The sequence below is a fragment of the Schistocerca cancellata genome, chromosome 2 (assembly GCF_023864275.1).
Source record: "Schistocerca cancellata isolate TAMUIC-IGC-003103 chromosome 2, iqSchCanc2.1, whole genome shotgun sequence".
NCBI classification, from domain to species: Eukaryota; Metazoa; Arthropoda; class Insecta; order Orthoptera; family Acrididae; genus Schistocerca; species Schistocerca cancellata.
The window spans coordinates 631,932,709-631,945,371 of NC_064627.1; the positions used below are offsets into that span (position 1 = coordinate 631,932,709).

Sequence of the window (12,663 nt, forward strand, 5' to 3'; positions counted from 1 at the left end):
AGACCTTTAGCTGCTTACAGGCGTTGATAATTATCAAGGGGGACAGCTGAAAAACGTGTGCCCCGATCGGGACTCAACACCGGGACCTCCTGCTTACAAGGCATAGGCTCTATTCGACTGAGCCACCGAAGACACAATCGCTAGTGCAACTATCAAAGCCTGTAAGCAGCTAAAGATGTAGATTTCATTATAATTTTATCCTCCGAGAGCTGCAATATCACCAATGATATCTGTACAGATACCAGTTTCAAACTGTCTAAGAGCCAGGCAGAGTGTCGTGGCCAATGGGTTCAAACAGTCCGCGTGTGGAGGAAGAAAGTGCGTTGGAGAGGATACTACGAAACCCATCGTATTCTGTTCAGAATCCATATAAGTACTTCAAAAGAGTCCTCAAAACGTCATTACACTTGTTATAGATGTTGAATCGGTCACAATGCAGTGCTAGCGGATCTCAGTGGAGGACGAGTGACTTTAACCTGCTGGAATTAGAGACTAAGTAAAATCGTAAGTATGACACAGAGAGCCGCTGATACCTTCCCGAAGGAACCTTCCAGACATTTACCTGAGCTGATTTATGGAATCACTGAAATTTTTCAATCTCTTTGGTCCGAAGGGAATTTGAAACCCCTTTCTTATCGAATTCGAGGCCAGTGGCCCGTCATCCGCCTCTTGTGTTGCGGTGAACTGAGAGGGACGTAGTGTATTTTTGTATGTGATTTTTCCTGCAATACCTCATGTCTTATGAGGTCGGCTGTATCTCTGCTCTTTTCGACATGTATATACTTGGCTAATCTGTGTGCCACGGAACATTTTCTGTGTCAAATGGCCTAACACTTTCGAGACGATCTAATGATAAGTTTCTACGGTATAGTACTAGCCACACATTCTGCGAATAGATAAAACTGGATCCACTTTAGTGTCCAAGTCATGCAGAGGCGGGGCAGAGTCGCCATCTAACCCATCATCACAGCAGCGTGAAGGGTAAGGAATATTACCATTGCAGTTAGAATACCTTACGAACAACTATAGATTCGCATCACAATCTAGAGATGATGAAGAGTAGACTGAAGCTTAAGAGAACATTATGTAAGAATAAATATGGAAGAAGATGGATACGGAAGTACTGAGGAATGGTGAAGGACATGTGTAGTTCTATAAAATTGTCGGCACTGTTATAAAGAATATCACATGGGTCAGTTCAGTGGATGGCTAATCACCCAAGTTAGACAAACAAATATAGGTACAAGGTGGGTAACGGCGAAGAAATTTTGAGTAACAAAAGAAAAACTCCTACTCATCGATGAGAAGTTAGTCTTTAAAGTTTAGGATAAGACAAGAACTCAGCAATATAACTCACTTGGGAATGCAATGAAAGGAAAATACATGTAGATCAAGACGAAAAGCCTGCGAGAAATAGACATCGGAAAATAAATGGTAGACGAAGGGCAGATTCACGATACAGAAAAGTCGAACTACACTTCTGTGACATTTAAAGCATAGTCATCTATACTAAAAGTAAAAGAGAAATTTCACAGATGAATGCAGAGGAGCAACGAATATTTGGAAAGATAACTTTGAAGACCTTTACGAGGGGAAGGACTTGTCTGACAATGTGCTGGAAGAAGAAATGTGGGTCAATATTGAAGTTATAGGTGAACCAATATATGAGTCAGAGTGTAAAAGAACTTTTGAAGATCTACGATCAAATAACACGAAAAGCGTAAACGACATTTCTTCGTAACATGTAAAATTATTGATGGAAGTGGTAACCAAACGAATATTCGAATTAGTTTGTACAAGGAAAAGAGAGCTAGGGACGATAACAATTAGGACTACTGCATAATCTTCTTAACAACTCGTGTTTTCAAGTTACTGACAAGAATAATATGCATAAAAACTGAAGAGAAAATTGAAGATCTATTAGATGACGATCAGTTTGGCTGCAGCAAAAAGAAATTTACCAGAGGGGCAGTTATGACTTGGATAGTGATAGTGGAAGTTAGCTTTTAGAAAAACCAAGACGTGTTCACAGGATTTGTCGACTTACAAAATTGTTTGGTAATGTAAAACGGTTCAAATGTTCGAAATTCTCAGGAAAATAAGTGTACGCTAGAGAGAACGACAGGTAATGTTCCGTATGTACAATAAGTATAGAAGACCATGAACAAATTGTTTAGACGCGGAAATGACTAAGACATGAATCTAGCCTTTCGCCTCTATACCATTCCATCTATGCAGCGAAGAAAAATTGACGAAAATAAAAGATAGTTTGAGCAATGGGATTAAAATTCAGTGTGAAGGGCTATCAATGATGAGATTCGCTAACGACATTTCTATCCTCAGCGAAGTGTGAAAGAGTTAAAGAAAGTTTTAAATAGAACGAAAAAACTGTCAATAGGCAATATCGCATAAATTCATCTTCGTCATTGAGAACGTGTTTCGACAGTTGTAACTGTCATCTTCTGGTCTCTAACAGACTGTATGTACATGGGAAATGTCTCCTGTCATAATTTATGAAAAAATATTTCAGATTTGTTTTGTTTGACATTATAAATAAGAAATTGAAAAATGCATTTACATACCTACAAGACTAAATTTGTTATAAAACATGTTAGTACATCATATATTCTTTCCATTATAGTGGACAAAATACATCAAATTTTACACAGGTTTCACTAGAATAAAACCACTTTAAAAAAGCAGCTTGTGCACATGGGCATATTCATATACGCAACACTCACAGAGTGAATAATCTACAAATAGTAACCATTAAGAAACTGTGCTGTTTTCTGTACACCATTTTTTACATATTCACTATTAAAGGATTTTGTGAAAATGTAAAAAAAAAGTATTTCGTGTCCGTAAAACAGCACAGTTTTGTAATCGTTAAAATGTTGAAAGATTATTCACAGAAGTCTGAAGTTTTAAATGTAAAAAGAGAATACTTTACGCCCTGATTTTACAGGACCTCTAGTGGCTGTAACTATCTACACGCTTTATATTTGCTTGCTGTCATTCAGTTGCACTGTGTACCGACGGCCTCTAGAGGAACGGAAGGTTCCAAATGACTGGAAAAGAGCACAGGTAATCCCAGTTTTCAAGAAGGGTCGTCGAGCAGATGTGCAAAACTATAGACCTATATCTCGGACGTCGATCTGTTGTAGAATTTTAGAACATGTTTTTTGCTCGCGTATCAAGTCATTTCAGGAAATCCAGAACTTACTATGTAGGAATCAACATGGATTAGGGAAGCAGCTATCGTGTGAGACCCAACTCGCTCTATTTGTTCATGAGACCCAGAAAATATTAGATACAGGCTCCCAGGTAGATGCCAATTTCCTTGGCTTCCGGAAGGCGTTCGATACAGTTCCGCACTGTCGCCTGATACACAAAGTAAGAGCCTGCGGTATATCTGACCTGCTGTGTGGCTGGATTGAAGAGTTTTTAGCAAGCAGAACACAGCATGTTGTTCTCAATGGAGAGACGTCTACAGACGTTAAGGTAACCTCTGGCGTGCCACAGGGGAGTGTTATCGGACCATTGCTTTTCACAATATATATAAATGACCTAGTAAATAGTGTCGGAAGTTCCATGCGGCTTTTCGCGGATGATGCTGTAGTATACAGAGAAGTTGCAGCATTAGAACATTGCAGTGAAATGCAGGAAGATCTGCAGCGGATAGGCATTTGGTGCAGGGAGTGGCAACTGACCCTCAACATGTTGTTGTTGTTGTAGTCTTCAGTCCTGAGACTGGTTTGATGCAGCTCTCCATGCTACCCTATCCTGTGCAAGCTTCTTCATCTCCCAGTACTTACTGCAACCCACATCCTTCTGAATCTGCTTAGTGTATTCATCTCTTGGTCTCCCTCTACGATTTTTACCCTCCACGCTGCACTCCAATGCTAAATTTGTGATCCCTTGATGCCTCAGAACATGTCCTACCATCCGGTCCCTTCTTTTTGTCAAGTTCTAGTTAAGTTGTGCCGCATACTCCTCTTCTCCCCAATTCTATTCAATACTTCATCATTAGTTATGTGATCTACCCGTCTAATCTTCAGCATTCTTCTGTAGCACCACATTTCGAAAGCTTCTATTCTCTTCTTGTCCAAACTATTTATCGTCCATCTTTCACTTCCATACATGGCTACACTCCATACAAATACTTTAAGAAATGACTTCCTGGCACTTAAATCTATACTCGATGTTAACAAATTTCTCTTCTTCAGAAACGCTTTCCTTGCCATTGCCAATCTACATTTTATATCATCTCTACTTCGACCATCATGAGTTATTTTGCTCCCTCAACATAGACAAATGTAATGTAATGCGAATACATCGAAAGAAGGATCCTTTATTGTATGATTATATGATAGCGGAACAAACACTGGTAGCGGTTACTTCTGTAAAATATCTTGGAGTATGCATACGGAACGTTTTGAAGTGGAATGATCCTATAAAATTAATTGTTGATAAGGAGGGTGCCAAGATGAGATTCATTGGGAGAGTCCTTAGAAAATGCAGTCCATCAACAAAGGAGGTGGCTTGCAAAACACTCGTTCGACCTATACTTGATTATTGCTCTTCAGTGTGGGATCCTTACCAGGTCGGGTTGACAGTGGAGATAGAAAAGGTCCAAAGAAGAGCGGCGTGTTTCGTCACAGGGTTATTTGGTAACCGTGATAGCGTTACGGAGATGTTTAGCAAACTCAAGTGGCAGACCTACAAGAGAGGCGCTCTGCATCGCGGTGTAGCTTGCTGTCCAGGTTTCGAGAGGGTGCTTTTCTGGATGAGGTATCGAATATATTGCTTCCCCCTACTTATACCTCCCGAGGAGATCACGAATGTAAAATTAGAGAAATTCGAGCGCGCACGGAGGCTTTCCGGCAGTCGTTCTTCCCGCGAACCATACGCGGCCGGAACAGGAAAGGGAGGTAATGACAATGCCACGTGAAGTGCCCTCCGGCACACACCGTTGGGTGGCTTACGGAGTATATGATTAGATTAGATTAGATTTACTTTCATTCCAATTGATCCGTAGTGAGGAGGTCCTCCAGGACGTAGAACATGTCAGAAAAACTACAATACATGACAAATATTAACAACTAAAACAAATAAGCTAATGTACCGTTCCACAGGTCCCAAGTGGAATGTTCGTCATTTTTTAATGAACACATTATGAAAGAGTCATTTTACAAATACTAATGCACTGAATTTAAAATAAAAATGTTTATTTATTTATTTATAAGGTAATAAACTTGTAACACAAGTACTATTATACTTATTTAGAATGAACACATTACTGCACTGAAATGGTGCAGAAGTTAGATTGCACACACACACACACACACACACACACACACATTTACAATGAACACATTACTGCACTGAAATTGTGCAGAACTTATATTGTATATATTGTTTTTATATACACAAATCAGTTGGTGTTACTGAGAAATTCATCAATGTTGTAGAAGGAATTGGCCACCAATAAATCCTTTAGGCTTCTCTTAAACTGAATTTCATTGGTCATTAAGCTTTTTATGGCTGCTAGCAAGTTATTGAAAATGTGTGTTCCTCAATAATGCACACCTTTTTGTACAAGACTAAGTGACTTTAAATCCTTATGAAGATTATTCTTTTTTCTAATATTGATTCCATGAATTGAGCTGTTGGTTTCAAAAAGTGATATGTTTTTAATGAGAAATTTCATTAAGGAATAAATAAATTGGGAAGCAGTAGTTACTATCCCTAGCTCCCTAAACAGGCTTCTGCAGGATGTTCGTGAGTTCACACCACATAAAGCTCATACTGCACGTTTTTGTGCCCGGAAAACTTTAGCTTCATGTGATTAATTACCCCCCCAAAAAATTCCACATGACATTATGGAATGAAAGTAAGCATAGTACGCCAGCTTTTTCAGTTTTATATCTCCTATGTCTGACACAATTCGAATTGCAAATAGAGATTTGTTAAGACGCTTCAGCAGTTCTGTGGTGTGCTCCTCACAGCTGGATTTATTATAAAGCTACAATCCCAAGAATTTAACTCTGTCCACTTCTTCTATCTGCTTGTCATCGTATGTTAGACGTATACTTGTGGGACACCCCTTACAAGTTCTGAACTGCATGGAGTGAGTTTTTTCAAAGTTTAGTGACAAAGAGTTGGCTAGGAACCAGTGATCAATGTCCACAAATATTTTATTAGTTGATAGTTCTAAGATTACACGTGATTTGCTATTTATTGCAATGTTTGTATCATCAGCAAACAAAACGAACTTGACATCTGGTTATGTTACTTATGGAAGGTCATTGATATATACGAGAAAAAGTAAGGGCCCCAAAACGGAACCTTTTGGGACCCCACATGTAATTAGTTCCCAGTTGGATGATGCCTGGTAGCTTGATACATGTCTCTTTCCTGATTACACCCTTTGTTTCCTGCCAGAGATATATGATTTGAACCGTTTTGCAGCAAAAAAATGGTTCAAATGGCTCTGAGCACTATGAACTTAACTCCTGAGGTCATCAGTTGGCTAGAACATAGAAATAATTAAACCTAACTAACCTAAAGACATTACACACATCCATCCCGAGGCCGGATTCGAATCTGCGACTGTAGCTGTCGCTCGGCTCCAGACTGTAGCGCCTAAATTTATTGCCATACCTTGTTAAGGGAACACCTGTCTGCTCTGCATCCTATGACTATTAGGAATGCTGATGAGACAGTCAGAAATCAAATTTCACTTGCTGTAGTTGCGATGTGTAATGCAAGACGGTATCTTGCCATTTGTAATAAAAATGCGTCTTGGTACACAACTCATGATGTTCAATGCGAGTATCTAAACAAAGTCATGACAGTAAAATGAAAATGGGAAGTTAATCTTAACGACTAATATGTAAGAACTCCGAGGATATCTACTTCTACGTAACTCATGTTGACAGGTGTTCTTGATTCGAATTCTGGAATATTTTCTTCGTCTTCTTTGGTGGAGGAATTTCGGAAGGCTGTGTTTAGTAACTCTAATTTTTCAGCACTGTCTCCGATAGTATCTCCATTGCTATCGCTCAGAGAAGGCATTGATTGTGTCTTGCCGCTAGCACACTTCACATACGACCAGAAGACAGAGAATGACTGTTACACTATAATATTATAATTTATTTAAAGGGATATTGTGATTTACACAGTCAAATGCCTTTGACAGATCACAAAATATACCAATTGCCTGCAATTTTTTGTCTAATGAATTAAGCACATTTTCTCTGTAAGTGTAGATAGCCTTCTCAATATCAGAACCCTTTAGAAATCCAAACTGTGACTTTGACAGTATCTTATTTGAGATAAGATGGTTATAAGCCGATTGTAGATCACTTTTACTAAAATTTTTGAGAATGCTAGCAACAGTGAAATTGGACAGAATTTTGATGCTATTTCTTTACCTCCCTTCTTAAACAGTGGCTTAACTTCAGCATATTTCAACCATTCAGGAAATATTCCACTGATAAACGACTGGTTACACAGAAAGCTTAATATGTTACTTAGCTCAGAATCACATTCTTTAATTAACTTTGTTGATATTTCATCATACCCACTAGATGTTTTCGATTTTAAATATTTTATGATAGACATTATTTCTGGTGGGGTATTGAGTGTCAAATTCATATTATGGAAGTTACTTGAAATGTCTGGTCTGAGGTGTCCATAGCAGCAGCTACCGAACCTGACAACCCCATCTTTTCCGTAACAGTTATAAAATGTTTGTTAAAAAGTTCTGCAACACTGTACACGTCTGTCATCAATGTATCATTTACTCTTAATGCTATTTGTTCCTCTTCATGTCTGGTTCTACCGGTCTCCTCCTTCACAATATCCCATATTGTCTTTATTTTGTTATCTGATATGACTATCTTTTCCTGGTAATATATTTGCTTTGATGTCCGTATTACAGTCTTTAATTTTCTGCAGTATTTCTTGTAATGTGCTATAGCATCAACATCGGAACTGTTTCAGATTGACAGAAACAGTTTTCTTTTTGTTTTACAATTTACCCCTATTCCTTGAGTAATCCATGGCTTCTTTGTAGACTTTGCTCTAACCTTGGTAAATTTTGGGGGTAAACAGTGTTCAAGTAAGGTAAGCACTTTATTAGCAAAAGTGTTATAATTTTCATTCATGCCATGAGCACTGTAAACATAATGTCTCTGAGGAATGTCCTAAAATAATCAATTTTTGGCTTATTGATTACCCTCTTGAGCTCAGATTTAACAGTTTTTATATCCTGTTCAGTATTAACATTTAACAGAAGGAACTGCATGTCATGGTCTGAGAGGCCATTGACTACTGGTTTTGTAATATAATTTTGTTCATTGGACTTTCTTATAAAGATATTATCAATGGCTGTTTGTGAGCAATTGGCTACCCTAGATGGGAACTTTACAGTGGGAATTAAGTTGAATGGTAGTGATACTAACACAAATAAGGTCTTATTGTGTGAGTCTTTAAGGGAATCTACATTGAAATCACCAGCAACCACTATTTCTTTGTTTTTGGTTGTTAAATGGGCCAGTACAGCTTCAAGATGGTTTACGAACAGATTAAAGTTACCTGCAGGTGCTCGATATACACCTAATATTGTGAAGGATTTTTTGTGAAATTCTTCTTCTGTTGCACATGCTTCCATATGCTGTTCTAGGAAGCATTATTTCATAAATCATGATAGGAGATATATTCCATGTATATGCATTATGTTACAGACCAGAAGATGACATTTATAACAATTGAAAGACTGACTTTGGTATCTTGGTTATTGAATTTTTTTCCAAGACAAACGTAGATCGCTTTTTCTATGTTCTCTGTATGAGAATCTCGTGAAAACCATTCACAAGAAGAATGGAAGAAGTGATAGAACGTGTATTGAGACATCAAGAAATAATTTCCACCGTATTTGAGGGTACCGTAGAGGGTAAAAGCGATAGGGGAATTCCATGACTGGAATATATGAAAGTCGTTGTGTCCAAGAGGTATTCTGAGATGGAAAGGTTGGTGTAGGAGAGGAATTCACGGCGGGCTGCATGAAGCTAGTCAGAGGACTGATGAAACAAACCTCCCCCTTCGTTGACACATGATATTTCAAAGGTGTTGTCCTTTGTATCGAAATTTACATTGTGTGCATAGAAAGAACCGGTCAGTACTTACATCTAGGAGCAGAATGATTCCGTGTCTTTCATTATTACTTAATCAGCAGGGATTACAGTCATAAATTTGTAGTTATCTCGAAGGGCACAGCTTAAATCATACAGAGTAATGGATGCGACCGATGTTCGTGCCTAAGTCAATTCGTCTGCCTGTCAACATGTCACGTAATCTCCAGATCTTCACGCGAGAGCAGGCTTTGTACAAACATAACCGAAGCTATCGTAATGTATTTATAATCTCTGAAAACTCTTCTCCTGGGTTTTCTCGATACGGTAGACATAACAAGACTATCATCGCCCCTCCACTGTGTACTTTATCAGTTTAATGCGCTTTTATGTTTGCTAATTTGTACGTGTATAAAAGGAGCCACATTTAGTGAGGCGTCGCACTGCTCCCGACAAACTGCCGACAATGCGAGCTACGCTGTGCCTTCTGGCCGCCCTGCTGGGTGCCGCCAGCGCCCAGTGGGACCCCAACGTGGTGGATGGCCGCAGCGCCATGGTCCACCTGTTCGAGTGGAAGTGGTCGGACATCGCTGCCGAGTGCGAGCGCTTCCTGGCACCCAAGGGCTACGGCGGCGTACAGGTCAGCTAAAAACATTCAGTCAACTCAGCACTGCGCTTACCTAATAGCTTAATGTCAGCTTGGCATCTGGTGTTAAAGCAGACTCCTTTTGGTCCGAGGTGCATACAGCAACTGCCCTGAAGTAATGTTTGGCTACCGTCGACGTCGATCTCGTTGGTGTAAAGTCTATTACTAATCTCATTGTCCATAAAACAGAAATCTATACTATTTCACCAAACCCTTCAGAACATCTATTGTTGGACATTAGAGATGGTAGTAATTTTGGACGCTCCAATTCACCTAAAAAGCGTTCCGCCCCTTTTCAGTTCGGACTCTGGGCAAGCCAATCCATTTCAGGAATGTAAATGTCCGCAAACAATTGCCTGAAAGGTTGCTGCTTTATAAAAGGCTGCATTGTCATGTTGATGTAAACAATCATCGTCTGCAGATGTTCCTCTACAGTACATAGTAGACTATGCTGTAAAACGCATTCAATTTCTTCCATATTTAGCGCCTTCGTAAGAGCAGTAAGACGACCAAATACTAACCACGAAACTCACTCCCATACTGTAACACCACTGCCTCTCTACTTGGCCGTTGCTACTACATATGCTGACAGATAACGTTCTCCAGCCATTTACCAGGCGCAAATCATTCCATCGAAAGTCTGAGTCATGACTCCGGATCACTCGTTCCTTACGTCCGCCGTCAAGCGGCGTCGCTGTATCCGCTATCTCGAGCATCAAATGGTTCAAAAGGCTCTGAGCACTATGGGACTTAACATCTTAGGTCACCAGTCCCCTAGAACTTAGAACTACTTAAACCTAACTAACCTAAGGACATCACGCACATCCTTGTCCGGAGCAGGATTCGAACCTGCGACAGTAGCAGCCCCGCAGTTCCGGACTGAGGCCTCTAGAACCGCACGGCCACCCCGGCCGGCTTCTAGAGCATCGCTTAGCACTGACTAAATAAATGTGCACTTGTCAATGTCAATGAAATTCACCACCAGCCGTGTAGCTTTATTTTATTTTGAAGGCTACCACTTTCAGCATTTCCTATGCCGTCTTCAGGCCCCATAGTCGGCCGGGGTGGCCGAGCGGTTCTAGGCGCTACAGTCTGGAACCACATGACCGCTACGGTCGCAGGTTCGAATCCTGTCTCGGGCATGGATGTGTGTGATGTCCTTAGGTTAGTGAGATTTAAATAATTCTAAGTTCTAGGGGACTGATGACCTCAGAAGTTAAGTCCCATTGTGCTCAGACCCATTTGATCCATTGGAACAAGGCCCAATATACATATCTCCAAATAAACGAAAATGTCATATAGAGCCATAAATCTCTATATATCGTGCATTCAATCCTTCCACTAGAGCTTCATTCGACGACTTGCTATCAAGTTATCGAAGGAGGTGCTAGTGTTACGACTGAATTAACGACATCCGGAGATATACAGCTCTATATGAAATTTTCGTTTATTTGGAGAGATGCATATGGGGCCTGAAGGTAGCATAGTAAAATGCTGAAACTGATTTCAAAATAAAATAAAATAACATCTTCAATTACACGGCTGTTGGTGAATTTCATTGAGATTCACAAGTACTTAAACAGCCGATGGCCCCTGTCCACGATGGATCAATAGACATAGAAATGTGTGGCATATAAGCAGCTGCCTACCATTTTACCCCATTCTTTTAATTTCCTGTGCACACTATTTGTTCCTGCTGGTCTGCTGATAGTACTTTGGAACTCATGAATTATTCCTTCGGTTGAGATTTTCACTCTGCAGCGGAGTGTGCACTGATACGAAACTTCCTGGCAGATTAAAACTCTGTGCCAGACCGAGACTCGAACTCGGGACCTTCGCCTTTTGCGGGCAAGTGCTCCACCATCTGAGCTAACCAATCTGATGGTCAGTGTACACACCAATGTGAATAATCGTTTTGTTGTCACTTTCTTCAATTATCATAGAAATTCTGATGCTATGTTATCTATCCCTTGTGCCTTATTCGATCTTAAGTGTTCCAAAGATCTTTTGAATTCTCATTCTAATTTTGGATCCCCTATCTCTTTCTTATAGACTACCATTTCTTCTTCTATTACGTCATCAGACAAGTCATGCATGTCATAGACTCCTTCAGTGTACTCTTTCCTCCTACTCCCTCCCTCCTCTGCTTTTAACAGTATAATTCTCGTCTGCTCAGTATTCCTTGCCTTCTTTCCATTTCACTTCACTGACCCCCCCCCCCCCCCCCACCCCACCCTACTATATCTAGTAGACTGGGCCTCAGCATTTCCCGATTCAGATTTTCTAGCTTCCCTGCCATTTGCAGACATCTGATATTCCACACCTACTTGTAGAATGTTATCCTTTCGTTGGTTAATCCATCTTTCTCTCATGGTCATCCGACACTTGTCTGTTCTCTCCTGGAGATTCGGATAGGGAAATAGTCTGGAATCTTTTACCAATGGAGAGATTATTGTGACACATTTTCAATTACAGGCCACATGTTCTGTGGGTTCGCATTGTATGTTTTTAATGCAGTGGTTTCTTATTGTCTTCTTTAGCGTCATTCCTTAGATGTTTGGTGATTCCTCCTCTCTGTAGGGGCGATTCCACATTGCAAGGCAAGAGAGTGCCCTCAATCTCTTTCCGCTCCTCAGCTCTATTTGACCACTGGAGGAATGAGAGTGACTTCTTATGTTAAAAGTCGTCGGCCACCATTGCTGTTAATTTTTATTCGAAATTTAAATAGAATTCACTTATTCCGTTGTTCATTCATTTCTAACGCCTCTATTCGGTAGTACCTTTTTCGGAGTTAGTTAAGAAACTCGTTTCATTTATCAGAAAAATAAATTCTGACAGTGTACATTATGAAAGAAAAAATATTGAAAAAATAGCAGTGTG

At 39.9% G+C, this 12,663-nt stretch overlaps 1 protein-coding gene across 1 annotated transcript in view; it reads left to right on the top strand.

The window, feature by feature from the left end:
* Nucleotides 1-9,568: 9,568 nt before the first annotated feature.
* The window catches only part of LOC126162294 (alpha-amylase-like), a 38,163-nt gene continuing 35,068 nt past the window's right edge, over nucleotides 9,569-12,663 (top strand). The window contains exon 1 of the mRNA XM_049918713.1: nucleotides 9,569-9,777. Coding sequence (XP_049774670.1) covers nucleotides 9,604-9,777 — 174 coding nt within the window. The 5' untranslated portion in view covers nucleotides 9,569-9,603. The remainder of the gene's footprint in view (nucleotides 9,778-12,663) is intronic.